The sequence below is a fragment of the Oenanthe melanoleuca genome, chromosome 6 (assembly GCF_029582105.1).
Source record: "Oenanthe melanoleuca isolate GR-GAL-2019-014 chromosome 6, OMel1.0, whole genome shotgun sequence".
In the NCBI taxonomy this organism is placed as follows: Eukaryota; Metazoa; Chordata; class Aves; order Passeriformes; family Muscicapidae; genus Oenanthe; species Oenanthe melanoleuca.
This window is the reverse complement of record NC_079340.1, coordinates 22,471,704-22,499,401: the sequence shown is the minus strand read 5'-3', so window position 1 is coordinate 22,499,401 and position 27,698 is coordinate 22,471,704. Positions and strand designations below refer to the sequence as shown.

At 62.5% G+C, this 27,698-nt stretch overlaps 5 protein-coding genes across 18 annotated transcripts in view; 3 read left to right on the top strand and 2 right to left on the bottom strand.

Annotated features, from left to right (window-relative positions):
• The window catches only part of SEMA4G (semaphorin 4G), a 29,090-nt gene extending 22,746 nt beyond the window's left edge, over positions 1–6,344 (top strand). For 3 of the 13 annotated variants that reach the window (XR_008840816.1, XR_008840808.1, XR_008840807.1), the window contains exons 6-17: positions 1,104–1,197; positions 1,430–1,543; positions 1,753–1,919; positions 2,062–2,231; positions 2,395–2,539; positions 2,617–2,839; positions 2,926–3,041; positions 3,366–3,517; positions 3,726–3,787; positions 3,869–5,126; positions 5,339–5,459; positions 5,542–6,344. Coding sequence is in view for 2 of the 13 variants with exons in the window: in XM_056494664.1 (XP_056350639.1) it covers positions 1,104–1,197; positions 1,430–1,543; positions 1,753–1,919; positions 2,062–2,231; positions 2,395–2,539; positions 2,617–2,839; positions 2,926–3,041; positions 3,366–3,517; positions 3,726–3,787; positions 3,869–4,725 (2,100 nt within the window). In the remaining 11 variants the exon portion in view is untranslated. Of the gene's footprint in view, positions 1–1,103; positions 1,198–1,429; positions 1,544–1,752; positions 1,920–2,061; positions 2,232–2,394; positions 2,540–2,616; positions 2,840–2,925; positions 3,042–3,365; positions 3,518–3,725; positions 3,788–3,868 lie in introns of all 13 variants that reach the window. The other 10 variants (XR_008840813.1, XR_008840817.1, XR_008840809.1 and 7 more) reach the window with 5 other exon arrangements.
• A 48-nt stretch (positions 6,345–6,392) lies between these two features.
• Positions 6,393–7,460, bottom strand: MRPL43 (mitochondrial ribosomal protein L43). Its single transcript, XM_056494669.1, has 3 exons — positions 7,234–7,460; positions 6,794–6,906; positions 6,393–6,626 (listed from the first exon to the last, which is right to left on the bottom strand). Exons 1-3 carry the CDS (start codon positions 7,458–7,460, stop codon positions 6,412–6,414), a joined length of 555 nt encoding a protein of 184 aa, XP_056350644.1. The 3' UTR covers positions 6,393–6,411.
• On the top strand, positions 7,456–12,507 carry TWNK (twinkle mtDNA helicase). Its single transcript, XM_056494668.1, has 5 exons — positions 7,456–8,806; positions 9,318–9,558; positions 10,201–10,308; positions 10,647–10,788; positions 11,371–12,507. The coding sequence occupies exons 1-5, from the start codon at positions 7,546–7,548 to the stop codon at positions 11,623–11,625; spliced, it is 2,007 nt and encodes a 668-aa protein (XP_056350643.1). The 5' UTR covers positions 7,456–7,545; the 3' UTR covers positions 11,626–12,507.
• On the top strand, positions 12,151–20,022 carry LZTS2 (leucine zipper tumor suppressor 2). Its single transcript, XM_056495648.1, has 7 exons — positions 12,151–12,163; positions 13,555–13,583; positions 15,131–15,199; positions 16,227–16,667; positions 17,021–17,536; positions 18,059–18,328; positions 18,417–20,022. Exons 1-7 carry the CDS (start codon positions 12,151–12,153, stop codon positions 19,092–19,094), a joined length of 2,016 nt encoding a protein of 671 aa, XP_056351623.1. The 3' UTR covers positions 19,095–20,022.
• PDZD7 (PDZ domain containing 7) lies at positions 19,885–27,691 on the bottom strand. 2 transcript variants are annotated; one of them, XM_056494775.1, is made up of 17 exons: positions 27,611–27,691; positions 26,575–26,985; positions 26,263–26,403; positions 25,703–25,877; positions 25,192–25,368; positions 24,834–24,981; positions 24,547–24,607; positions 23,701–24,126; positions 23,030–23,233; positions 22,803–22,844; positions 22,458–22,615; positions 22,178–22,269; positions 21,940–22,031; positions 21,777–21,848; positions 20,920–21,414; positions 20,536–20,636; positions 19,885–20,394 (listed from the first exon to the last, which is right to left on the bottom strand). In XM_056494775.1, exons 2-17 carry the CDS (start codon positions 26,765–26,767, stop codon positions 20,245–20,247), a joined length of 2,727 nt encoding a protein of 908 aa, XP_056350750.1. In that variant the 5' UTR covers positions 26,768–26,985; positions 27,611–27,691; the 3' UTR covers positions 19,885–20,244. The 2 variants fall into 2 exon arrangements, with proteins under 2 accessions (XP_056350750.1, XP_056350751.1); XM_056494776.1 differs by lacking the exon at positions 22,803–22,844.
• Positions 27,692–27,698: the final 7 nt, after the last annotated feature.

Sequence of the window (27,698 nt, the reverse complement as noted above, 5' to 3'; positions counted from 1 at the left end):
TGCCTCTCCCACCATCTCAGCCCACAGCCCCACTCCCTTTCTATCGCTGTCCCTGCCCCTCCCTGGCTCAGGATGGGGGTGAGTGACTCCCAGGCTGGGGTGAGTAGGTTTGAGGATGTGGCCACCATCATGCAGATACCATAAGTCGCCACCCCAGCATTGGAGTTGGACTCTGGCCCCAAGTGAGAGGGTTAGGGATGGGTCAGTGCCATGGGGGACACGTGGGCTCAGCAGGATGGGATGCACCAGCCCTGGACCTGGTCTCCAGTGCCTACTGTTGCAGAGTCCCTTCCCAGAGGAGGGGCTGCAGAGTGGTTGATGGCAGGTGGTATCCATGCCCAGGGAAGAGTGACAGGGGCAGGACTGACTCAACAGCCCTTCCCCAGGAATTTCCTGTGCCAGTCTGAGAGTCCCCACATGGCTGTGACTCATGGCAGAGTGTCTAAGAGCAGCCTTGTTTTACTAGCAGTGGGACTTTGATCCCCTTTCAGTAGTTCCTTGAGTGAATGGAGACTCAATTGCCTTTGCCCACCTCTCCTCCTGAGCTGATGGGCAAAGGGGCCCCAGGACCATGCCTGCAGTGTGGACAGGGAGTCCTGGAGAGGCTGTGCCTGTTCCCATGGCTGTGCTGCTTGTCCGGTTTGGCCATTGCACACGCTGGAAATTGGGGGGAGGAGCTGCCAAGCTGGAAGGGCCCCGTCATTATTTGACATGCTTTGAACTGCAAACCCCAAAGAAAGTAACTCCTGCCATGACATGGACAGCACCTGGGGGGACCCCAGGCTGTGTGAGCAAGGTCTGCCAACCAGGCACTGTCTGGGAATATTGGCTGCCCCGGTTGGCTCCTGCCCAATGCCCATGAAATGCCCAGCTGGGGCTCCCCTTCCTCTCAGAGCCCTCTACCCACTCTTGGCTGGGGGCTGTGGCTGGCTGTGTGGTTTCTGACCAGCTGGGGGGTGCCATGGGGGTTTGTTCTACTTGGACAATGGTGTGGCTGTGGGCATCACTTTGTGCTTGTTAGCAGCCTCTGCAGACAGCCTGAGGCTGGCAGGTGAGATGGGTCTGTCTCCTCCCGTCTAACCTGATTCCCTGTCCCCCTCAAGGATGCCAACAGGTTCACGTTGCCGTCCCACTTTGAGGAAGGCAAGGAGAAATGCCCATATGACCCAGCCCGTGGCTACACCGGCCTCATTGTGGGTAAGCAGCACCTCTCCAGGGCTGGTGGGCACCTGCAGGATGCCACTGATCATGGCCCCATCCCCAGCACCCATCCAGGGGGTGCCAGCTGAGTGGGTTTCATGTGCAGAGGCCTTAGCAAATCAGGACTTGGTCCTCCCCCACTTGTCTGCCTGGGGCATGGTGATGCTGGTGGTCTGTGGGACTGTCCTCAGGCTGCAGGGCCATGCTGATGGGCACCTGCCCTGCACAGATGGAGGCTTGTACACAGCAACACGCTACGAGTTTCGGAGCCTCCCTGACATTCGGAGGAACCTGCACCAGCGGCCACTGAAAACAGAGGAGTCCCCGCTGCACTGGCTGAATGGTGAGATGTCACTGTCCCACCCCTATCCTGGGACTGGCATCATGGGCTGTGGGACACTTTGCATTGCGCTGGAGAATGTGGGGCAGGTGTGAGGGGTGGCTCTGGAGTCCTGTGTGGTTTGCTATGAGAAGGAACTGAGGCAGGGAGTGTCGGCCTCCAATCTCTTCTGTGTTGGTCTCCAATCACCACCTCTTGTTCTGTGTCCCCAGATGCTGAGTTTGTGACCTCTGTGCTGGTCCGGGAGAGCAAGGACAGCCCTGTGGGTGACGATGATAAAATCTACTACTTCTTCATGGAGCGGGCAGGAGAGGAGACCACGTCCTTTTTTGACAAGAGTCAGGTGGCCCGAGTGGCCCGGGTGGCCCGTGTCTGCAAGGTAGGCATGTTCCCAGCCATAGGGAGCCAAGCACTGCTCCTGTTGGGGCAGAATGCCTCCACCTGTGCAAAGACTGAGGCACAGGCAGAGGGGAATGAACACCCATCCAGCTTGTGCAGAAATGCTCTCTGCACCCTCCCAGAGCGATGTGGGGGGGAAGAAGATTCTGCAGCGCAAGTGGACATCCTTCATGAAGGCACGCCTGGTCTGCTACATCCCCTACTACGAGGTGCTGCGCAGTGTCTGCAGCCTGGATGGGGGTGGCTGGGCCAGCACAGTCTTCTATGCCACCTTCACACTCTCAGCACAGTGGTGAGTGGGGCAGCATCCAAAATGATTGGGGCTAAAAGTCTGCAGCACCAAGGGAGCCAGAGATGCTCAAGGGGATGCGCAGGCAGATGCTGAGCAGCTGGGGGTGCATTGGTTGGGAGCACCCATGTATGTGCCCAGGCTTAGGTGAGGTTCTGCTCCTCAGGAGGACCATGGAGGCCTCGGCCGTGTGCCGCTACAACATCTCGGCGGTGCAGCGTGCCTTTGAGGGCCCCTACATGGAGTACCAGGACTGGGCTCGCAAATGGTCCCGCTACGACGGCGCAGTGCCCGAGCCCCGGCCCGGCTCCGTGAGTGCCCAGGAGTGCAGAGCAGGGGGGGCACGGGGCAGCCACCTTCCTCTCTGACCCCTGTTTTCCCTGGGCAGTGCATCACGGACCACTCCCGCAGGAAGGGCTACAACTCCTCGCAGGACCTGCCCAACAGTGTCCTGGACTTCGTCAAGCTGCACCCGCTCATGTTTGAGGAGGTGAAGCCGGCTGGCGGGGAGCCGCTCCTGGTGAAGAAGAACGTGGCGTACAGCCAGCTGGCTGTAGACAGGGTGCAGGCCCTGGATGGCCGCTCCTATGATGTGCTCTTCATGGGGACAGGTGAGTGTGAGATGAGTTTGACAGGCCTCTGCTGGGCAAAGGGCACACCTGACATTCCCTCCTGAACACCCTGCTCTGCTCTCCAGGGGATGGCTGGATCCACAAGGCTGTGGTGGTGAACTCTGGCATCCACATTGTAGAGGAGGTGCAGGTGTTCAGGGACCTGCAGCCTGTGGAGAGCCTGGTGATCTCTCACATCCAGGTGAGGGGTGGAACAAGAAGGGGGACAGCACACAAGAGGCATACTTGTGCTGTGAAGCTGCCGTTGTGCTGTTTGGGGCCTTGGGTGGACATGACTCCTGGATCACCCCACCTTGGGATATGTGCTGGAGCCCAGGAGGGTTGCCTGGGGAAACAAACCAGCCTGGCCATCAGCATTGACTGGGAGCTGGGGGCCCTTCTCATTCACACCCACGAAGGGAGAGCTGTGCCGTGGGGCCGGGGGGGATCTCTGGGCACCATGGGGCACTCCACAGCCCAGCAGCACCATGCCAGATCCATACTGAACCAGCCTTTTCCCCTGCAGAGGAGCCTGTACGTGGGGGCAGCCAGTGGGATCGTGCAGGTGCCCCTGGCCTCCTGTGCCAAGTACACCTCCTGCTATGACTGCATCCTCGCCCGGGACCCCTACTGTGCCTGGGATGGCAGGGCATGCCGCACCATTGCCACCACAGACAGGTAGGGATGGGTTGCCCATCCCCAGATGGGTGCCCATGAACCTTGCACTTGCCCCATCCCATGCTGTTTCACATCACCCCATGGCAAGGTCACCCCACAGCCAACCCCAAAGGTCTGGCATGTGACAGTGGGTCTCCTGGTGGCTTGTGACCCCTGTAAGGGTGGGCTCAGCCGAGGCTGTATGGCTGAGCCCCCCCACGCTTTGCAGGACAGGGCTGGTGCAGGACATTCAAAGCGGCAACAAGGGATGCCGGAGCATCTCTGGACGGGGTGAGTCTCTGCTGCCCCTCGGAACCACAGGCATGCTGGTGTCCAGCATCCTTTAGAATGGCTGGGAGAGGTGTAAGGCAGTGCGTGTCCCCACAGGCTCCCTGCCCCAGAAGAACCGGACGGTGCTGCAGGGGGACGATGTGCTGCTGCCCTGCGACCAGCGCTCCAACCTGGCCCGAGCCGTGTGGCTGCTGAACGGCAGCGAAGTGCCGGGCACGGGGCAGGACCGGCTGCGTGTGGGGGTGGATGGGCTGCTGGTGATGAACACGCTGCCCCAGCACAGCGGCGAGTACCGTTGCTACGGGGAGGAGCAGGGGCTCCGGACACTCCTGGCTACCTACAGCCTCACCGTGCTGCCCGAGCTGCCCCGCAGCCCTACAGCTGCCCCATCACCCCATGCTGCCAGCCAGGCGACCAACGACATGAAGGTGGCTTACATTTCTGCCATCGTCACCCTGGTGGTGCTCTGCACTGTGCTCAGCACCATCCTCCTGTACATGTCCTGCCTGGAGAAGCGCAAGGGCAAATATGTACTAGGGGAGCCACGGCCCCCCAGCGTGGAGCTGCAGACCGTCTCGGCCAACTGCCTGCGCAAGGGCCCCCGGGAGGAGGAGGAGGAGGAGCTCACCTACCCGGATGGCTGCCTGCAGATCATCCCTGGTGAGGCACGCACAGCTGTCACCTCCCCAGTCAAGGAGCTGCCGGCTGCGGTGCCCCCGCTGCCGCCCCCGCTGCCAGCCGAGCTCACCAACGGCGTGGGGGCTCTGCCCAATGTCCTCCGCAAGATGAACGGCAACAGCTACATGCTGCTGCAGCAGCAGGAGGAGCCACTGGCCTCCCCGCTCTACAATGCATCCTTCACCGAGGAGCTCAGCAAAATTCTGGAGAAGCGGAAACACACGCAACTGGTGGAAAAGCTGGATGAGAGCTCCGTGTAGGGGCTGGGGAGGGGGGTCCCAACAGAGGGACCCTCCTCCCCTGCAGCCCCTTCTCCCACCCTTTGCTAGCAGTGTTACAAGACTAAGATTCAGACAAAACTACCTCCTTGATGGCAGAGCTGGGCCGGGCCCAGGCTCAGTCATTGCTCTTCACTCTTGAGACTGGATGTACACAAAAAAAAAGGACAATGTACCTATTTAAATTCTGAGCTCTATTTATGTATAAAAACTCACTGATGGTGGCCATGAGCTGGAGACAGGAGCTGGCACCTGGCTGAAGGTGGACACCGTGGGGAGGGGTTTTGTCTGTTCATCCAGGCGTGAGAGAGACGCTGTTGTAGATGTGTGGACTTGGCCAGCCCTGCTGGGCATCCCTTGGCACACAGGAGAGCTGCTGAGAGGTGGGTGAAGAGCACGGAGGGGGGCTGAGGGCTGACATACTGTGCCTGTGCCTCTCACAGGGCACAGGATCCCTTCCTGATGTAGGGCTGGCAGGTTTTTCCCCAGCCGCCAGCCTTCAGGCAGGAGAGGGGCCCTGGACACATCTCACATTGTGAGGGGTGGTCTTGGTAGCTTCCAGCCGCTGCCCACTGTCCCATGTCTGCCCCCTCAGGGTTTCCTCTCTGGGAGAGGATGGTCTGGCAAAGGGACAAGAGATAGGGCGAGGAGCTGATGTCCTGAATACCCTGGAGCAGCTGGTGAAGGGGCGTGTGCCCACTGCGAAGAGGCCACAGGTGAAATATGGGGCTGGGTGCCCTAGGGTGGAGGTATCCCCAGGGCCTCCAAACCTGACAGGGCTCTGCTCCCTTTCTCCAGGGCACTGGATGCAGCAGCAGGCAGCAAGATGCACTGGCAGCAGGACTGGCAGCCACCACTGTGCCCTACAGTGTGACAAGGGACTGGTGAACCACCCACACGCCCCTGATGTCTGCAGTGCCTCTGTGGCTTCAAGCACAACGTGTTTCTGCCCTCCTGTGCAGTGCCATTGGTGAACTGGGGTTCAAGCACAGCCCTGTCACCCATGGGAAAATGTGCGGGCAGGCAAATGTCCTCACACAGTGAGGAAGAAGAACCTTGGATAAGGGCCTGTCTCCCTCTGGAGCCTTCTCCTCTTCACGGTACTTTCCAGGAGCAGCCATGGTCCCTAAATCTTCCCAACTGTTTCTGCTTCTGCCACCTCCTGGGGGAACCTGAGAGATGGGGGTGACAAAAGCATCTCATGCTCCAGGGACAGTGTGGTGACACTGGAGAAGCTGGAGAGGGACAGACTTGTGGGGGTCCACGTCCTCTCCCACGTTCCTTGCTCTTATCTCCATGACCAGGACATTGTCAAGGGCTCAGTCCTGCAGGGAAAAAAGGAGTGAGGGGTGACAACCCCCAGGGTCCCTCATGAGCTACAGCTCAGGCCTCCTATTCCAGGAGAGTGAGGCTCAGCATGAAAAGGCAAGAGCTGCACACTCTGCCACCCTGCCCCAGCCCTTGTTTTTGCTGCACGAAGAGGGTGTGAGCCACCCCCAAGGACCACCCCCAACCCCCCAAGAAGGGGCATCACTCTGTGTCTGGCACTCCTCATGCACAGCTCCACATTCCCCCCAGCAATAAAAATGGCTCTACCTAGACATGGTGTGGCAGTGTCCCTCTAAAAGCAGGAGAAATGGATGCAGAGATGGGGTGGAGGAGGAGGCTTTATTGGGGCTGCAGGCGTGGGCCCTGCACGGTAAGGATGGAAGGTTTGTTGGTGAGGGGATGCCACTGGCCCTGGACGCTGGGGTAGTCGGTGTGGAAGGGCTTGCGGATGCGGATGATGTCCAGGCCTGACTGGTTGGCCAGCTTGGTGGCCAGCTGCACGATCTCCTCACTCGTCTTGCTGGCGATGAGCTCGTCCCGCACCGTCCCGTTCACTGCGGCAGAGCGAGGGGGTCAGGCCGCGATCCCCCGGCTCTGCCGCCTCCGAGGGGCAGCTGCTGCTCCCCCATCCCTCCCACAGCAGCTGCGCCGGGCAGGGGCAGCACAGAGCCGGGGCAGCGAGACCCCCGTCCCCATCCCTTCCCCAAAGCCCAGCACTCACGGTACTCGGCCCGCAGCACCGGGGCCGGGCCCGGGCCCGAGCGGGGGCTCACGTAGAGGACAACATCGGGGTGCTGCCGGGCGAAGTCCTGTGCCGCCTCCTCCACGAACTGCCTGCGGGCCAGACGGGACCCTCAGCCCCGGCCGGGCCACAGAAGGGACGAATCGCCATAGCCGCCAGACCAGGGTCACCGTCCGCCCGTGCCGCGCCCACGGGAAGGGTCACAGCGCAGAATTTGGGATGATGCCCCCGGTGCCGCCTTCCAGCTCCTGCCCCGTCTCGCAGCAGGGTGGGGGTCCCACCCCGCCGCTGCCGTGTGACCGGGGGCAGCAGCACTGTCGCTTCCCCACGCTGACCGGCCCAGGGGAACACCCGTCCTGCCAGCTAAGGGGTCCCTAGGCTCCCCCCGCCCCATCCCCGCAGTCGGGGGACGTCGGTACCTGGCGCCGCGGGCATCGGCCGCGGTGGGGCTGAAGAGGAGCTGCAGGCGCTGGAGCTGCCGCACGTAGCGGCCCACGCCGTTGTGCAGCACGGCGGTCAGGAACCGGCTGGGGGACCCGCGGCCCGTCATGGCTCCGCGCTCACCCGGAGCCGGAACGGGCGGGAGGGGCGGGCCGGGCAGCCCGGCCCCGCCGGGAAGTGACGCGCCGGGAGCGGGCCGGGCCATGGCGGGGTCCGTGCGGACCCACGTGCGGCCCTGAGCGGGGCCGGGGCCGCGGGCAGCCGCCCATGCGGGAGCCAGGGCGGCCGGGATGGCGCTGGTGCCGCTGCGGCCCGGCAGAGCCGCCAGCCGCCTCCTGCCGCTGCTGTGCGGGGGGGCCAGGAGCAAAGGAGCCTCGCTGAGCCCCGGGGCGCCGGGCCGCCTCAGCCAGCGGCGCTACAAGAAGGACGTGCTGCCCTCCCCCGACAGGCCCGCGCCCTCCGTCTCCATCACCGAGATCCGGCAGTACCTGCGGGCGCAGGACATCCCCTTCCACGATGGGTACAGCTGCCTGCACACCCCCAGCCTCTTCACCGGCGACCGCGGGGACCAGCCGCTGTCCGCCAGTGCCCCGTTCACGCTTTTCATTGACAAGACCACGGGCAGCTTCCTGTGCACAGCCACGCTGGCCGAGGGCACCTGGCAGGACTTCCAGGCTAACGTGGAGATGCGGCACCGCGGCATCACCCCCATTCCCCCTGCCAGCTCCGAGGAGATGGAGCAGGAGATGCGACAGGCTCGCGAGGATGCCCGCTGCATCTGGGAACGGGCTCTGCCGCTCTGGGAGCTGCTGGATGAGAAGGAGACCAAGGAGACCAAGGCTTTGTTTGGTATCTCCCAAGTGTCAAATGCCACCTTGAAACGCTTCGGTGTGCGTTATCTGAGGACTGCCAGGTCTCTCGTTTTCCCCTGGTTCAGCCCTCAAGATGCGACCCTGAAGGGCCTGAAGCTCGTGAGGGTGGAGAAAAAGGGGGGCACGCTAACTTACGTGGAAGAGACTTTACCCCGCTTCGATTCCTATCTCAATCTTTTTGGGCTGTCCGTGATTGGCCGCCGAGACGCAGAGCTGGTCTTAACCGGGTGGGAGCTGGATGCCCTGGCTCTGCACCAAGCTGCAGGAGTGGCCAGCGTGGCCCTGCCGCGGGGGGCGAGCTGCCTGCCTCCCACCCTTCTCCCCTACCTGGAGCGCTTCAAGCGCATCACGCTGTGGCTCGGCGAGGACTTGCGCTCCTGGGAAGCTGCCAAGCTCTTTGCTCGCAAGCTGAGCCTCAAGCGCTGCTCTCTGGTGCGCCCTGGCAGCCTGCAGCCCCGGCCCTTGGAGGCTTTGAACCAGGGCCTGAACGTCACCAAAATCCTGCGTTCTGCCCTGCTTGCCAGCCACAAATCCATCGTCTCCTTCCGGCAGCTGCGTGAGGAGGTGTTTGGGGAGCTGGTCAACACTGAGCAGGTGTCTGGCGTCAAGTGGGCACGTTTCCCCGAGCTCAACAAGCTCCTCAAAGGGCACCGCAGAGGGGAGCTCACCATCTTCACAGGTAATGGGCACAATGACTGGTGGGCAGGGTGAGCAGAGGGGTCTTTGGTGGCTTCACCCTCCTGGGGGTAGTGCTTCACCAGTCTTCCAGGTCTCATTCTGCTCAAGGCTTTCGCTGAGCCTGTCTTGCGGGTGTGTGAGAGGTTGGAGTGCATTCCTCAGTTCGGTGGGACCGTGCATACCAATGTCATGAAGGGCTCCTTGCCTGGGGCAGTGTAGGAAGTCCTGGGCTGTCGCTTACCCCTGCTCTCACCTGCCACCCTGAGCCCTCCCTGTGCTCACCCCTCTGGCTGCCCAGCCCTTCACAGGGGCCTGTGGGGGACTCATAAGCTGTGGAAGGCCATGCCCAGGCACCCAGGTGTGTAGTGTGGCACAATAAGTTTGTTTATGGTGTGAGTTTTGCAGATGGGCTTCTCTTACTCTGCTCCGTGGTATGGTACTTCCACCTCTAACATGATCAGGATGGGTCAGATCATCTCCCCCAGCTAATTCTCCTGTTGTCCTTGTACCAGGTCCAACGGGCAGTGGGAAGACCACGTTTATCAGTGAGTATGCACTGGACCTGTGCATGCAGGGTGTGTCCACGCTGTGGGGAAGCTTTGAGATCAACAACGTCCGCCTGGCCAAAATCATGCTGACGCAGTTTGCTGGCCGGCGCCTGGAGGACCAGCTAGAACTGTACGATGAGTGGGCTGATCGCTTCGAGGAGCTCCCGCTCTACTTCATGACCTTCCACGGCCAGCAGAACATCAAGTATGGTCCTGCACCTCCATTCCCAGTGGCATTTACCCCTCACGGCATGTGCTGCAGGGCCTTGGGGAGCTGGGGCTCTTCCCCCGCAGTGAGTCACAGATTTGGGGCTGGCAGGAGATTTGGGACTGTACAGGTCCCAGGGTTGGTGTGGGGAAACTGTGTTCCTCCTGTCACGGGGGCTCTCACAGACACTCTCTGGGGTGGGGTTGAAGGAGGGGACTTGACTGTGTGCTGCTCTGAAGGCAGCCTGTGCCCATGGCAGGACATGTCCCCTCACACCCTGCTTACCTGCAGTGCTGTTGTTGGCTGAAGAGGGAGGACAGGCAGCTCCAACTCCTTTTATTCATCAGGCACTGTGGGACCTGCATGCATCCCTATATGCCCTGAGGATCCCTGTGGGCTGGGGTCATTGCAGGGCAGTGGGACTGTGGGCAGCATCTGTATTCTTCTGATCCCAACTACCTTTACTTGGGGGATGGGGCTGCTCTACAGTTGGGGAGATGCAGAGGTGGGATGTACCCAGGTCCCATCAGGACCTAGCCTGGTACCTTCCAGCTCTTCCTCTGCTTCCCTTTCCCTGGCTCAGCTTCCCATTCCCACCTCCACTAATTGCTGGGGCTGATCCTGGTCTCCCCTGCTCAGGACAGTGATTGACACCATGCAGCATGCAGTCTACATGTACGACATCACCCATGTGGTCGTCGACAATCTCCAGTTCATGATGGGACACGAGCACATCTCTGTGGACAGGTATCGTTCTCCAGTCTGACCCTTCCTTCCTCTGCTACCCTCATGGCTGGAGCTGTCCCTGTCAGGTGTCATGCCAGGGGCTGGGGACCCACACAGGGTGTTGCCTTTACTCCTGTTTGGCCACCCTGTTTCATTAAAGGGCAACTAGTGCCCTAGGGAGGAAGAGGTGGGAAGGAGTGAGCAGGTTACCAGCCATCCCTGCCATACCGCATCCCTCTTCCTGTGTGGGCTTGTTTGCCTCACATTCCTGGGTGGTTTCTGCTGTGGGGATCAGCAGCTTGCTGCCCCCTGCCACTGAGCAATGCCAGCCCCTGACCCCATTCTTGCTGCTGTGGCAGGCTTGCTGCCCAGGACTTCATCGTTGGTGCCTTCCGCAAGTTTGCCACAGACAACATGTGCCACATCACCCTGATCATCCATCCTCGCAAGGAGGATGATGAGAAGGAGCTGCAGACAGCCTCCATCTTCGGCTCTGCCAAGGTGAGCTGGGCCAGGGTGGCCCTTCCTGTCCCTTAGGCACTGTGTATTCCCAGGAAGGAGCTAGTATATGTTGGGCTGCCATCAGCACCCTGGATCCTCACTGGGGACTTAAAAGTTGTGGGATGTCTCCCAGAGTCCTGATGGAGGCAGAGAATAAACCCATTGTCAGCTAAGGCTCTGTTGGGGCTTTAGGTGCAGTTAATTAATACTGACTGAGTGGAATGTAGTAGATAATTAAAGTGGGAGTTAGGGAGGATGTGGGGATGGGCTGTCTAAGTATTCCAGTCTCTTCCATGATGCTGACCAGCTCTGCACTAGTGGGCAGGAGGTGCTCTCTCTGCACAATCCTCCCATGATCCCATTTCCCCAGGATGGGCTGTGATGCAGGATGTGCCTGATGTGTCACTGGATGTTCCAGGGAAACACAATGGATTGGGGTTGGGGAAATGCTGGAGTTGCTGTGGCCTGGGGTGCACTGTAAAAGGGTATAAAGGAGCTGGGCAAGCGTTTGTGAGCATCTCTGAGGCCTGTCACTCTGGCAGCATTCCTGGCACCCTCCTGGAGATGTTTTTTTCTTCCCAGGCCAGCCAGGAGGCCGACAACGTTCTCATCCTGCAGGACCGTAAGCTGGTGACAGGGCCGGGGAAGCGCTACCTGCAGGTGTCCAAGAATCGCTTTGACGGGGACGTGGGTATCTTCCCACTGGACTTCAGCAAGGCCTCGCTCTCCTTCTCATCTTCCAAAAGCAAGGTCAGGCTGAAGAAGATGAAGGAGGACAAGGAGAATTTAGCCAACAAAATCATGGAGGGAGGCTCAGGAGCCTCCAAGAAGCCATGAGCCCAGCAGATCTCTTCCTCAGTTTGTCTGGAGGAATAGAGACTAGTTCTGGCAGCCCAAGGCTGAAATATGCCGGTTCCTCTTCCCTGGGAACATCTGCCATGCACCTCTGTGGCCCTTTCTCCTGCACAAACAAACCTCTTGACCAGCAGCAGAGTGTCTCTGAGATGGAGAACCACCATGAGAGGAGGAGTGGTCTCACCCTAGTGAAGAGTGCCTGGGGAAGGTGCTTTAACAAGCACTGGCTGCTCCGTGTTGGTGCTGAGTGCTGGGAGCAGGGGGGGAGCAGAGGCAGAGTAAGCTGGATGATGGTTGGGATGATCTGCTGGTGGAGGACTTGGGTATCTCTGGACCTGTGGCAGGTCGTTAAATTGTGTCTAAAATGGAGCTGAAATCCTGAGCTGTCACTAAGTGGGAGGATTTGTGTGGGGCAATTATGCGGAGGGACGTGTAGTAGAAACCCGCCTGTCACAAATAGGGTCTTGTGGGCTCAATCATGTGTGGGATGGAGCCAGCAAGGGAAAGATGGTGAAGGAAGGTGTGGGAGATTGTGGGTGGCTCATGTTCCAGGGTGGGAGCAGGTATTACATGGAACTTGGTGATTCTACCCTCTCGGCTGGCACCTGACCTGGCCCCCTTTGCTCAGGGTCTCCCAAGCCCCTTTCTCTGAGGGGGCATCACCAGCAATAAAATCATGTGAGGAACAGTCCTGCCTTGCTCTTCTGGGCTTGGGGGGCTGCCATCCCCCCTGCCCTCAGGGCTGCGGGCAGCAAATACTGTGATCTGACTAGTCCTTGCCATGGTAGGGAGTGTCCATGGCTGGATCTTGGTCTAATCCCTTTGATTCTTTTCCTTTCTAGTTTTATTAAAGCATAAATAAGAGTGCCTTTTCTGTCTCTGTGACTGGAGTACCCTGGGTGTGGGGAGGGTACCCTGGCCAGGGAGGAGGTGGCCCCCTGACGATATCCCTGCTGTGCTGAGCATCCTGCCCCAGCCCTGGCACACCGGATTATGACCAACCTCCATGCTGGGAATAGTTTTAACCTGAGCCATAATGAGGGCCCAGAGCAGGCAGGTGGAACACACCCAGCCCTGGGTTTCCGGGGTGCACCAGCTTGCCTGGAGAGCACCCTTGGGTGCTGTCAGTGCAGGTGTGAGCACCCACAGGTAGGACGGGGATGGTGGCAGAGGAGGGTCCTGGGGAAGCAGAGGTAAGGCAGGGGGAAGTGGAGTTGGGTCAGAGTTCACATGGTGGTATGGGGAGGGATACGGATTTCCTCCCTCAGCCCAAGGGTGCCCTCCATCTCACTGGCTCCCATTTGACTCACTCTAGTTCAGGTGGGGTGCTGTCATGAGGCTCTAAAGTGGAAGTAAGGCAGTGGTATAACCCAGGGCCCCATCTCCCACCAACCCCTCCAGAGGGGGTGAATAAGCTGAGCCTGTGGGGGGATCTTGGCTGATCGCAGACCCTGGAGGGGCAGGTAGTTTCTTGAGGGTTTTTTTAATTCTCCTTTTATTTGGGTCTCCACTAAAGAGTGGAGGGTGATATCAAGCAGGGCAGAGGGCAGGGTGCTGGGCTCATCAAGTAATTGCAGAGGGGGCATAACCTAGAGGGTTTTTCACCCCAGAGACCTGGGGGATACTTCGGGAGTGCAGAGCCCTGGGACGGGGAGCTTGGCTGGGGGAGAGAAGGGGATGAGCTCTGGGAATCCCCGGGAGCGGCCGTGATGGGAATGCCCCGGACGGGGGTGCCCCGTCCCCCGCCCGTGCCGCCCCCCGTGCCCCGTGTTCCGCCCCTGCCCGGGGGGCGTGGCCTCGCGCGGGGGCGGGGCCGCGGGGGCGGGGCCGCGGGGGCGGGGCCGCGGGGGCGGGGCCGCGGGGGCGGGGCCGCGGGGGCGGGGCGTGCTCGGGGCGGGGCCGGGGCGCGGCGCGGAGCGGGAGGCGGCGGCGGGGCCGCGGTGAGTGCGGGGGCCGGGCCGGGGGCGCCCGGGGGTCCCGCGGGGCCGGCGGGGCGCGGCGGCGCTCCGGGGAGTTGGGTGGCAGCGTGCTTCGGGGGAGCTGCCGGTGCTTGGGGTGTTGTGGGGCCGGGCCCCCCGGGGCCGATTTGGGGGGGTCCGGGGGCTGGGGGCACAGCGGCGGCCCTGGAGCTCCGTGCGGTGCTCTGGGGATGTTTCAGGGGCACTTCGGGACGGTCCTGCGAATGCAGAGGCCCAGGAACTCAATGAGGTAGTTGAGGGGGTCGCGGGGCACTTTAGGGGTGCTTCGGAGCGAGCTGTGGGGCAGTGCAGGCCTAAGCGTGCTGTGAGGCACTTTGGGGGTGTTTTGGAGCACTTTGGGGGTGGTTTAGGAACACTTTATGGGCGATGTAGTGCAGCAGAGGCCCAGGAGCGCCGTGATGCATTTTAGGGGTGTCATGGGGAACTTCGGAGATGGTTTAGGGCAGTGTGGGGGAGCTGTAGGGTAGTGGGGCCCGCGGGCACCATGGGGCAGTTCGGGGTGCAGTAGGGTTGGGATGGGTGGAAGCACCGTGGGACGGGCTTGGCGCTCTGGGGCTCAGTGGGGCAGCGGGAGGTGGGCGGGAGGGCGGGAGGGCGCGTTGGGGGACAAGGGGACAGCATCACTGAGGGAACCTCGGGATGCCGGGGGACTGGAGAGGGGCACAGCCGGGCATGGATGGTGTCCGTCCCACATGTGCTGGGTATGTGGGGAGGGAACGGGGGCTGACCCTGATTCCCCCTGCCCTGGGGTGGCCCTGCGATAGCGTCGAGGCACGGGGGACCCCGGGGTCCCAGAATCCCGACAGCAACTCAGGGTGGGGGTCTGGCCGAGCAGGGACCGAGTGTTCTCTTGCCATTTAGGGGTCGGAACAGTGGGATCCGGCAACTCTGTGTTCCGGCCGGAGTGGCTGGAGGTGACGCCACCCCAGTTAGTGACTGGTTTTACTGGGTGGCTGGAGGCCGGACTGGCACTCCCTCCCTCCGCGGGCGGCGGTGGGACCCTCTCGGCAGGCCGGGGGACTGGGCGGGAGGGAGAAGATGGAGTCTGTTCCCACCGCCTGCCTGGCGGGGCCCCAGCAGTGACCGTGTCCCCTCCAGGCTGTGCAGGGACCCACTGTCCCCAGGGGTGTCCGTCCCCGTGACCTGCACATCCTGGGGGAGTTTCGCTGGGGTGGGGTACTGTGTCTTGGCTGGCTGGGCTGGGGGGGGCCATTAGATGTCCCTTTGGTGTTCCTGATCCCTGATTCCCGTTCCTCTGGCAGCAGCAGGTCCCCAGTGGCGGGCTCTTGTCTCCACCACACTTCCCCGTGTGACCGCAGCCCACCCTGGGTGCCAGGAGCAGCGCACCCGGCGCCGGGCTCCCCTGCCACCCTCAGTGCCACGCTGGCACCACCTGCCTTGGTCCTGCCGGCTAGGGGACTTGGGAGGGGAGGGGGCAGCGGGGAGCACGGGGGACCCTGCTGCCGTTCCGCCCCCTGACCCCCTCCTCTTCCTCCTCCCCGCTTCAGGGACCGGCGGAGCCCTGTTCACGGTGCGGGGGCCCGAGAGGACCGGACGGATGGGCAGCGGCTGGCGAGGTGAGCGGAGCTGTTGCGGGGGGGTGTCCCCCACCTGCCCACGCAAGGGTGTCACGGGCACGGTGTGAGGTCATGGTGCCCGGGGATGGCACGTGCCGGTGGGGGTGACGGTGGCGGGGGGGGGGGGTTGGCTCGCCGGCATCTCTGCCCTGCTCGCCCCTCCCCGGGCTCTGGCAGGCGGATTGATTTCAGGTGACAGCTCGGCGGGCGAGACCGTGCGGGCAGCGCCGCCCCCCCGCCCTCGCCCTGTGCCAGCCGCAGCCATGTGCGAGATGCGATGAGGCAGCAGGGGATGGATCCGGCCCGTCGGCCGGCTCCCGTCACGCGGGCGTATGGCGTGGGCTGGGGCAGGGGGAGGCACAGCAGAGCCCCCCCGGCTGCAGGGGGCGGGAACAAGCTCTGTGTGTTGGGGCCAGGAAAGAGCCCGGTGCCCACCTGGCAGCCTCCCCCTTGGTGGCCCTCTCCAGGGAACCCTGTGCCCCACTGTGGGTGGTTGAGGTGGAAAGCAGGCTCTATGGGGTCAGTGCTGGGAGGTGGGAGCTGTGGGGCGGAGGAGGCGGCTGACCCTGGTGTGTGGGGCTGTCTCTTGCTCTCCGTGAGGCTGCACATGGTGCCCATGGGGCAGACAGGCGGGCAGGCTGCCTGTGAGCCAGCTCTCTGCAGGCCTCTTGGGATTCGCCTCCAGTGCTGGCACGCTTCCCGTGGCAGGGTCACGCCAGGGCACGCCATGAGGCAGGAGGACGGCATCACCACTGCCCTGTGATGCCACCAGCACCCCACAGCCCCTGACATCCCCAGGCTGCTCCATTGGGGTGCTCAGGTCAACTTGGGGGTTGCTAGTAGCACTCGCCCCGACTAATCCTGGTTTTGTTCTGGTTCATATGGCATCTCCTTCTGCCCTTGGGGCAACCTTCACCTGTAAGATTGGGAATGGTGACTGGGGATGCCCCCTGCCTCTCGGGGTTGATGGTGGGGCACTGTTGTCAGTGTCCCTGGCTCTCTAACGCCCTGTTTCCCTTGCCTGCAGGCTGCCCACGCGCCCCTGCCTGCCGGGGGCCCCCCCGCCATGGCCATCGTGCAGACGCTGCCAGTGCCCCTTGATGCTGTTGCTGAGGGGGCCGCACAGCTCCGCACCACCGCCTGCTCCCCCCCTGCCGCCATGGGCAGCGTGGGCAGCCTCCTGCCCGTCCGGCCTCGCCACGACTGCGCAAGTGATGGGGACCCCTCCACCGCCTCCTTCTGCAAGCAGGATGGGCTGCTGCGGGCCACTCCTGAGGAGCCCCGCGTGTCTGTGCCCGGTGTCACCCACTCCTACGCCAATGGGGGCTTCTGTGGCGACTGGCTCGATGCCTCCTCTCCTGCCAGCCCCTGTAGCGACTCAGATGATCTCCGTGATGACCAAGCACCAAGCGATCACCTGCGGGGGCCTCCCCCCAAGCTTGTACCTGTCTCTGGCAAGCTGGAAGAGGTGGGGGGGCAGCAGCAGGGTGGGCGGGTGTGTGCTGCGGTCTTGATTTTACACCCTGTGCCGCATTATGACTGTTGGCTCAGGTGTGTGAAATAGTGTCATATGTCACACTTCTGGTGTCCCTGGGGAAGTGGCAATCCCTATGCTTTTAATGTCCCCTCCATCATGCCAAGGGTGTTTGGGGAGCTCACCTGAACACCAATGGAAAGGTGATGAAGTGGGTGGTGACTGGCCTCTGTCTCCTTTGGGGTGTGAAGGCATCAGGGCTGGGGCCACCCACTGTAACATTCCTAGCCCTTCTTGGGGCTAATGGGTCCTCCCCAACCCCTCACTCTCCCCTCTTTTCCTGGCAGAACGTGGAGAAGACCCTGATCCGCCCCATGGCCTTCAAGCCAGTGGTATCCAAGCTTCGGAATGCCCAGCCAGGCACGCGCCTGGGGCTCTCAGAGAGCCAGGTGAACCTCACCCACTTGCTGGGTGCTGAGAAGCCTGGCTCTCTGAGCTGCCGTGCCAGCACTCTCTCGGACTCAGGGCGCAACTCCCTCTCCAGCCTGCCCACCTACAGCACGGGCTGCAGCCAGCACCCAGAGGTGGGTGCCCTGCCGACCACCCCTCACGGCCCCCTCGATCCTCTGGGAACCTGCCGCCCCTCCAACTCGGACAGCGGGCGCTCATCCTCCAGCAAGAGCACGGGCTCGCTGAGCGGCCGGGGCCGGCCCTCCTCGGAGAGTGGCTCCTGCGGGCGCTCTCCGCTGCCTGGCGAGGAGGCCATGCTGGTGCGGGAGCTGGAGGACAAACTGCGGGAGAGGGAGGCCGAGCTGCGGCTCCTGCGCGACAGCCTGGATGAAAACGAGGTGGCCATCTGCCAGGTATGTCCCTGGTGTCTGCATGTCCTGTACCTGTCTCCCTCCCAGAACACAGGTGTGGACGTACCCCCTGGCTGGGAGTAGGGACTCACTTTGGGGACCCGTTACAGACCTTTGCAGGGGGATACTTTTTCCTGTAGGTCTGGGTATGTGGGTTTTTCCCACCAGTTGGGTGGCCCTATGTAGTCCATGGGGGAGCCCTGTATGGCCCATGGGACCAGTTGTACAGACTTGGGTGCCTTATCTTGAGGATCCCTTTTTTTGAATGAGCCTGGAACCTGTGGCTTCTCCCTGCCTGTGATAGACCTGGAGGAGCCCTGTAGGCTGTGGGGGTGCTAACATGGGGGGCCCATCATGCAGAAGAATAGGTGAGCACAAGTATTACCACATTGCACTTTTCCTGGACCCTTCCTCCGTCTGGGGGAGATGTGCTGCCCTCTCTTTTTGATGCCCATCTTGGAGATGGCAGGTGAAGTGGGAGAGTGCCGTGCTGCCCTCCCAGCACCTGTGCATCCCTTGGCTCAGGTGTTTGAGGAGAAGCAGCGTCGGTGTGAGCAGGAGCTGGAGGGGCTGCGGCAGCGCTGTGCGGCCCAGGCACGGCAGGCAGCCCATGCAGCACATCGGGGGCAGCAAGTCCTGCAGCTCCAGGTGCTGCAGCTGCAGCAGGAGAAGAAACAGCTGCAGGAGGACTTGACCCAGCTGCTGCAGGAGCGTGAGCTGCTGGAGCGTCGCTGTGCCTCCTTCCAGCGGGAGCGCACCGAGTTGGCACCCCGGCTGGAGGAGACCAAGTGGGAGGTGAGTCACCCAGCAGCGCCAGGCATGTCAGGGGTGCAGGCTGTGGCTGGGGGGTCCTGGCGACCCCTGAACCCCATCGTCCCCACAGGTGTGCCAGAAGTCGGGGGAGATCTCTCTGCTGAAGCAGCAGCTGAAGGAGGCGCAGGCGGAGCTGGCGCAGCGGGGCGCCGAGCTGCTGGGGCTGCGGGCTCAGCTGCGGGAGGCGCGGGCGCAGCTGCAGGCGGGCGAGCGGCGGGCGCAGGGGCTGCAGGAGGCCGCCCGCCTCAAGGCGCTGGAGCTGGAGGTCTGTGCCAATGAACTGCAGCGCCGCAAGAGCGAGGCCGACCTCTTCCGCGCCAAAGCCGGCCGGCTCGAGCAGGAGGTGCTGGGGCTGCGGGAGGCTGCCCGCGGGCGATGCCCACCAGGCACTGGTGAAGGTTGCCCCCCACCCGGTGAAGGATGCCCCTCGGCCAGCGAGGAGCCCCGGGGCAGCGCGGGGCTGCGGCGGCAGCTGGAGCGGCTGCGTGCGGAGGTGGCCCTGGAGCGGCGGCGCGGGCAGGAGCAGCGGGACGCCTTCGAGCAGGAGCGCGGCACGTGGCAGGGCGAGAAGGAGCGGGTCATCCGCTACCAGAAGCAGCTGCAGTACAGCTACATCCAGATGTACCGGCGCAACCGGCGGCTCGAGCAGCGGCTCCAGCAGCTCCGGCTCCAGGGCGAGGACCACCTGCCCGAGCCCTGTGACCCACCTGACCTGCCCTTTGAGGAGATAACAGCCACCGAGATCTGACATGCTGCCTGCCCTTGCCCCATGCTTGGAGGGCTGAAGGGGCTTCCAGCCCCTGTGATTTTGGGAGCTGCGGGGTTGTGAGGGGCCCCTGCTCTCCTCCAGCTCTGCAAACTGCTGCCACTGTGAAGGGGCAGGGGAGACTGCAGGTGCTGCTCCCTCCCCAGCATTGAGGTCTTGGGGCGAGGGTGTATCGGTGCCCACAGTGAGATGTGGGGTCAGGTGGGTGCTGAGTCCTGGCCTTGGGGCCGCCCGGAACTGGTTTCTGCTGATCCTCTTAGCTCCTGGGGATTAGCCGCACTGGCTTCAGCCAGGGTCACCTTGGGCAGGGGGAGGGCTGATTTGTCCCCTCCCTCTCATCCCTGCTGGCACTGTCACCCAGTCACTTGGCGTGTGCCCTGTCTCTGCCCATGCCAGCCTCCCTCGTGCCCCTTTGTGTGTTTGTCAGGGAATTTGTTTCTGTGCCATTTTAAATAACTCTATTTTTATAGGACCTACCAAAACATATCACCCTCTCCCAGCTCACACCTCACCAGTCTGTGCCCCTTCACCCCTACCACGGGGCAGCTTGCCCTCAGTGCCTTTCCCATGCTCTTGCCCCCAGCATCCCTCTGTTTCCTCCTCAAAAAAGCCCATGTCTCTGTGATGCCCAGCCTGCCAGGGGAGAGGGGCGTGGTGCTCCACGTGCCAGCTGGGGACACCCTGGGGACACCCCTGGGGATGGGCAGAGGTGGGGGGCCCTGATGGGCACCCATGGGGGTCAAACCAAAGGAAAAATCTGGCTGTGCCCAGCTGTGGCTTGGTCACCCCTGGCTCCAGGGGGGGATTTTTGTACTTTATTTCAGTCATGTCTCGTTCCCAGAGCCTGGCTCATCGGTGTACCACCCGGAAACGGCAATTAAAAACAAGCCCCTGGCTGTGTTTTTTTCAGGACTCAGCGTGTCCAGTGCAGGGTCAGGGACCACCTGTCCTTCCCCTGTGTTGCTAGTGCTGCCCTCCCTTGGGTCCTGCAGTGGGCAGCAGCTCCATGCCCTTGGGGCAGGTCTGGCCCTTGCACCCTCTGGCTGCACTGAGACCAGCCACATCTCGGTGCAGGAATGAGCCATCTGGCTCCTCTGGAACACAGCATGGCTGCTTGAATAGGGGTGCAGCATCACTCTGGTGGTGGTCCAGGCACCCGCACCACCAGCTCCATGGGCTCCTTGGCTTTGTTGCGGTAGGCCTGGCGAATGATGTCCACAGCCCTCTGGTGTGTGACATTCTGCAGGCTCTCCCCGTCCACCGACACCAGCTCCTGCCCGGCCTGGGTCCCAGAAGAGAAGGCCACAAGGTGAAGTACAGCTGCTTTTGGGCTGCCAGGATACTGCCAGCAAGCCAGTGGCACCAGGGGATGGGAGTGTCTGGATGCCCACCCACCCCCTGGCATGTGTTGGGACCCCCATACCTTGAGGATGCCACTGAGGAAGGCAGCTCCACCAGGGAAGATCTTCTCAATCTTCACCACTGGCTGTGCCCTTGACTCAATACCACCAGAGATGCTGATCCCTGCAAGGGAGCCACGAGACCCTCACACCTGGGTAGGCTGGGACCCCCACCCACTCCTAAGCATGGCACCACCTTTCCCTGGGGAGCTGGTCCTCTGTCTTGCCCTATTTTGGTCCTACAGAGATGAGGGACTGGGGCAGGAACAGCTCCTCCCCCCATTCTTATTTTGGAGGAATTTTCTGGGGTTTGCCCCTTGCCAAATCTTACTGGTGCTGGTGCTAGAAGGGTCCTCACCCCACCCTTGGAGTCTGACCCATGTGCCACCCACCCATGTGCCACCCACCGAGCGAGTGCTTCAGCTTGGAGAGGGTGACAGTGAGCAGATGATACTCTTCCTCCTCCTCTTCCTCCCTGCCAGCATCTTCAGGGCCATTGGTGGCTGCCCCAGTCCTTGCCTCACCGCCTGGCCCCCCAAAGAGAGGGGAAAGAGGGGGCCATGCCCGCTGGGGCTTCCCCAGCTTTTCGGCTTCTCTGTTGGATGCTGTCCTGGGGGGTTCCTTGCGCCAGGTGGCCCGGGGACTGCGAGAGTGCCCATGCCCCTTGCCAGGGAGGGGCTCAGCCAGCAGCCAGTTGGGGGCCTGAGGGCCAAGGGTGGGCAGGGGCCGGCTGGCAGAGGCATAGGCATCCACTGGCACATCAGGGAGCGGGGTGTAGGTGCGGGGGTGAGGCCGGCGGGGGCTGGAGGAGGCTCTTGGACGGGCTGGGCTCGCCTGCTGCTCCCCAGCTTCCTCCGGCTCCGGGGTCCCTGCTGGCTTCAGCAGGAATCCGCCCCGATAGTCTGCAACGAGACGGGCTCAGGATCTCCCCAGGGACCCACAATCCTGCTCCCTGTGACCCCTGCCACGCCAGCCTCCCATGAGTACCCCAAAGCCCTGGGTCCTTTGCCACCTAGGGTCCCAGATCTTCGTCATCTAGGGACCCCCAGTTCTCTGCAAGCCATGTCTCTTCATGTCTTCCTCCCCAAGAACCCCAGCACCCAAGATCCACAGATTGTGTTGCTCCCAGTCTTCCCAACACCCAGGTACACCAGATGCCTTCTTCCCTGGGAGCCCCAGCACCCTTTCTCCTCCTCCAAACTCTCTCCACCCTGTCCCCACTGGGCAGCCCGGTGTCCAGGCAGACCCTAGAGGTGGCTCTTACCAGGCACTGGTGTGATGAGGTGTCTCTTGGGGGGGGCGTCATGGTGGGCCGGGCGGAGGGCAGGTGAGCGCACTGCAGTCAGGGAGAACTCCCAGTCACCTCCTGAGCTGCACCCACTCTTGACCCTGCCTCCAGGAAAGGTCCCTGGGGGGCTGGGATCTACCTGAGCGGCTCTTTAGGGCATCAAAGGCTTCCAGCTCCAAGGGCATCACCATGCTGTCAAACCTGCCCAGGTCTGTGGGGGCCACCACACTCCTGCCAAGGCAAAAAGGGTGGGGACAGGTTGTAGCAGCCTATGAAGAGGAGTGTGATCAGGGCTGAGCAGCATGTGTGAGGCTCCACTTCAGTCACACCAGGATGGGCAATATTGGGGTTCCCAGATATTTCCTAGCAGTACTTGCCTCACATCCCGCAGCAGCAGGACCTTCTCAGGCCGGTCCAGGATGGCCAGCAGCGGCCGCACCAAATCCTCCACGCTGCCCTCGTGCAGGTACTGCAGGCACAGGAGGGGGAACAGTGGATGGATGCTCCCTCAGCCGTTCCTTGGTTTACATCCCAGAGTTAAGCATGGGCACAGAGTGCTCACCATGCCCCTAAGATGCAGGAGCTTTCCAGGGACGAGCCTGGGGCAGCAGCGCTGCCCTGCCAGTGCTCTGCCTGCACCCTGCCGTCGGTGCATACCCGGGAGCAGTGGCGGAGCACGGCTGTCACCTCATCGGGGCTGAGGAGACGTGCAGCAGTGTCCTGGATGTGCGGGAGCCGCGCCTCGGGGTCGCTGCTGTTGGGCTGCAGGGTGGCGATGCCCATGGGGCCCAGGATGCTGGCGCGCCGGCTTTTCTCTGGGGAGGCACAACAAGGAGGGGTGGCCAGCGGGGAAAGGACCGCCCCAGCCAGCCCAGAGAGTTCCCCATCCTCCCTACCCCAGCAGCTCACTCCACAGCAGAGCAGGACAGACACAAGCAGCGCAGGGCCAGGCACATGCAGAGCCTGCCCCACACCCCCCAGGCACACAGGCACCCCCGTTACCCCGCTTCAAGCTCCGGATGACAAACTTCTGCACAGCGCCTACTGCAAGGGAGAGGGAGAGCGGTGAGTGCCCAGGGCAGACAGCAGCATCACTGCCCACTGTCAAAACTGCATGCTTGGGCAACCCTCCCTCTGCCCCCTTTATGCCAGGGATGCCACAATAGGCCCATAGAAGGGGGAACAGTCCCAGGTCGAGTCCCTCTCTGCCCTGTCACCCAGGCTGATACCTCTGTCCCCGTCAGAGCGCCCTGGGGACTTGGTGCGTGCCCGGCGGTCAGAGCCAGGGGCCTCCTGGCTGGGGGGGGCCCAGCTATGGCTGGTGGCACGGCCCCCCTTGAAAAAGAGGTTGACAAGGGTCTTGGAGCGGTGCAATCCTGGGGGAGCCCCCCGTGCCCCTTGTCCCTCTGGCTTCTCCTTCTTCCGCTTCTCCTCTGTGGACAGAGAGAAAAGGGTGTTGGAGTGGAGAGGCAAGGGAATGCCACCCCAAATATTGTCTGGGGGCTGGGAATTCGGGGGACTGAAGGGGCTACTGGGAGACACTGACTGGAAAAGAGTCCTGTGGGGTGCAGTGGATCACCAAGGGCCACAGGGATGGGCTTTGGGGTGCATGGCAAGCCCCAGGAACAGAATTTGGTCTATGTGGGGTTATAGGATACCCAGGACTGGTGGCCAGGGGGCCATATGGGCTACACGGTGCCAGGACAGGGACCAAGATGTTTGCTATAGGAAGCCCAGGAATGGCGGGGTGGGGGCAGTTAACCATGAGTGCCAGGGAATAAAGGATGCTTGAGTGGGGAGCAGGGCCTGAGCTGTAAGACTCCCAGGGCTGGGCATACAGGGTTGGAAGGGGACTTCAGCCAGGGCTGTCCCATGTGTGGGGCTGTGCCCCAGTGCCTACCGGCGACAGTGAGGTCACTCTGGGAGCGTGTAATGGGCTGCCGTGGCCGGCTCAGCGCCAGCAGCAGCGCCGTCTTGGGCGAGTGGGTGAAGGTGCGGCGCGGGTGGGTGCCGGGGGGCTCGCGGGCGCCCTGGCCCCGGATGGCCGTGTCCCGCAGCAGCTCGGGGGGCCGCACCGTGCGCCGCGTCTCTGGCAGCCCCTCAGTGGCTGGCTCGGTCTGCATGGCCCGCTCGGCACGCTCCCGCGCCCAGCCCCGCCGCGGCCCGTCCTCCGTGGAGATGGCCACATCCACGGTGCGGGCTGGGGACACTGGGGCAGCTGCCCCCAGCCCATTCACCGCCCCCGGCGCTGGTCCCGAGGAGTAGGACGAGATGGAGGAGCTGGTTTCCGAGGTCTGAGCCAGCTGCTGCAGCTGCCCGTTGGTCACTGCAAAGGGACACACTGTGACACACTGTGGGCCACCTAGAGCGGCATATCCCTCCCAAAGACAGCAGATGTGGGGAACCCACAGGGCCATGTAGACCAGTGGGCTGCTGGCCATTGAAAGTGGACATGTAGGATGCTGTGGGATCACAGGGACCACAAGGCTGCTGGCCATGGCAGGGGGCTGGCTCTTCATGCCTCCTCCAAGGATGGGGGACAGGTGGGACCTTGCAAGTCCATCTGGCATATGGGTATGCTAACAGTGGCACAGGGAGCTCCCCGCTCCCTCCAAGACCTTGGGACCCCATGGCATGCAGCCCTTCTCCCTCCCCGCAGTGGTCAGACAGCACACCCATGGGAGTGCCAGCCCCGCCGTGCCCCAGCCCAGCGCCCCTGCCAGTACCCGCGCGGCACTGCCCTTACAGCGACTGAGCCAGCAGTACTCGGCCACCAACTCCTTGTAGGCAGGGAACCGGCCTGTCTCCTAGGCACAGGGGGAGAGGACAAGGGGGTCAGTGAGTGCTGGCTGCCCCGGCGAACCCGATCTGGTGCCAACCATGAATAATGCATCCCCCCCTCCCACCTGCCTGAAACCCAACCAGCCAGCAGCTGCACCAGCCCCTGGCACTGGGCTGAGCAGGGACAGTGCCAGTGAAGGGACATGCCAACCCCTGCCTCACTCGAGGGTCCGTGGGGCAGGGTGTGGGTACCTTGATTGTTAGCATGATGTGGGTCTGCCCCTTGAGCACCTCCACTGCCTTGCTATGGCTTATGTCTTCAAACTTGACTCCATTGGCTGCAAGGACTTGGTCTCCCACCCGAATGCCGTTTTGTTCTGCCAGCCCTCCGGGGTCCACCCTAGGGAAGCAGGAGAGCAGGATGGGGCCAAGCCCTTGCTGGAATTTCTGTTCCTGTCCCACACCTCCACTTGGCTCAGCACCCACAGTGATTATGCCCACAGTCTTCTGAGAGTGGGGGTGCTCAGCCAGAAAGGAGGGTCTGAGCCCCAGTATGGGCACAGCAGAGATTGGGGTGTCACAACCCCCTCACGCCCCGGGGGAGCCGTACTTGGAGACGTAGATGCCGAGGCCGAACTCTCTGCCGCCGCGGATGTTGAAGCCCAGGCAGTAGTCATCGGAGGTGGTGTAGAGGTGGACGATGCGCCGCAGCCCGTCCTCCGAGCCACTCTCCGACGGCGTCGAGCCGCTTTTCTCTACTACCAGGCGCCTGTTCACCACATCCACCCTGGAGCAGGGGTACAGTGCAGGTGGTCTCAGGGATTTGGCTCTTGTCCCCCAGCAGGATGGGACCACTGGTGGCACCCAGTGGAGGAGAGTGATGGGGATGGGGGATGTTTAGGATGGGGTTTGCACCCACCCTACGTGCTCCAGACCTTTCTATCCCATCCCGTATGCCACCCTGGTCTCTCCCCATCTTTACCAGAGACTTCTGATGCCATTCCACCTTGGGGGTCCCCCAGGGATCCTCCCTGTTGCCCAGAATCCCTCACCAACCTCCCCCAGCAGGCCCTCCATGGGGTTGGGTTTTGGGGTGCTGGCATGGGAGATGCCCTGCTCACCACGCCGTTTTCTCCTTGGAGAACTTGATTCCTGGCACACGGCCCATCCGCCGGACCACCATGCGGAGGCGGTTGTTGCCAGTGAGGACCTTGACAGCGCTGCTCATCGTGATGTTCTCCAGACTCACACTGTTCACCTCTGTGATCTTGTCGCCAACACACAGCCCGGCCTGCTCTACAAGGGACACACGGCTTGTCTGGGCACCTGACCTGGTGCTGATGCCCTTGTTTGACATCCCCTCCCTCCATGTCTCCTCAACCTGATCTGAACCCCTTGGGAACAGAGGCAGGGGTGCCTGACCATTGAATGAGTGGCTTGTCACCTTGCTGTGGCTTGGGGTTGGAGCTCAGTCATTGGCACAGGGCTGTCTACTCCTGTGTCCTGCCCTTCACTTTGGGAAGCCTGCAAATCTCATGGCCAAAGGCAGCAGGGAGGAAATGGTGGCTTTTCACCATGAAGGGTGGCACTGTTGCTGTGATCCTGTGTCACTGGGAGCTCCTTGAGAGGTTCTTGCTGGCATGTGCCTATCTTCACTGGCCCCTCACCCTGACCCTCTTACCGGCAGTGCTCCCCTCCTCCACTTTGCTGACAAAGATGCCCAACCCATGCTCGGAGCCACCACGGACACTGAAGCCCAGTTTGCCGTCCACACTCTTCTCTACTGTGATGGCATTGATGACATCACTCTCGTTGCTGCTGGCTGTGGGGACAGGGGAGCAGGTAAGTCACACACATGCCGTGTGTGAGCAATGGCAAGGGGTGTTTCTCTTGCTGGGAACGCCTCCAGGCCAGGGCAGCCCTCCCTGCCCCTAGACCCATTGGGGCCCTCCTGGCCCTGGGGGCGAGCAGGGGGCCGGGACACCCCACGCACCTTCGATGGGGGCATTGATGAGGATGACACGGCCCATGGGGGAGGCGGCACGGGTGCTCCGGGTGGTGCCGTTGAGCAGGCGGCTCTGCTTGCTGAGCAGGTAGCGGGGAGCCAGGCTGGCTTCGCTGCTGGAGCTCCGCGACCGGCTGCCCGTCGTCATCCCCGACAGCACCGCGTCCCAGTCCTGGGCCATGGTGGTGCTGGGCACTCCGGTGTCCCGGCGTCTGGCTCAGGGCTGGCTGTGTCCTCACAGGGCCAGGGCTGCCCGTCAGCCAGCAGGGGACATGGCATAGTCCAGCAGCACATGCCCGGGCTTGGGCACCGCTCTTTTTTAGCAGTGCAATGCTGGGGGCAGCTGGCCTGGGTACTCGCCACCGGCAAGACAGGTCCCAGGCACAGCAGCAGCACAGCCTGGAGGGATAAGGAGCTTTGTGACCCCCTCTCCAGCCTGATCCTTTCCCATCCTATAGTATCCCAAGGATCAAACTGTTACATATACCATGGGGGTGTGGGCACAGGCTGCCCTGCCCTGGGGTAAGGATTCTGGAGTGAAAAAGAGCTCTCCCTGGCAGTGTAAATCCACAACAGGGGATGCAAAGGGGCTTTACCTAACAGTGTAAATCCGGAAAGGCTCCAGAGAGGGGATACGGGGACATCAGCTTTATACTAGAGAGCAGGACCTGATCCTTTTGGCCATTCCTCATGCTCCCTGAAGCCCCTCTGAATTCCCAACGCCATGCAGCAGGAGATGGGTGCGCCAGTCCCCAAGCCAGTTCCCGCGGGGATTTTCCAGGCGTGGGTGAAATGCCAACACGGTGCCCCCCCCACTTCGTTCCCCGCTCGCCCCAGCCTGACCTCAATAAATAAGTGATGGCGCCAGCTCCGGGGACACGCCGGTATCCCCGCCGCTGCCAGCCCCCCACAGCGCCCACCCATTACCCCCGCCAGCATCAGACGCGGGTGCCCCCTCCCCGAAGGGGCGCAGGGGACCCCCTACCGCCGTCCCTCCCTCCCCCCCGCCCCGTGCCCTCCTCACCTGTCCCCATGGTGCCACCTGCGAAAGAGACACCTGGCAGCAGCGCGGGGGGGAAGGCGAGGCCGGGGGGCAGCACCGCCTCCTGCCC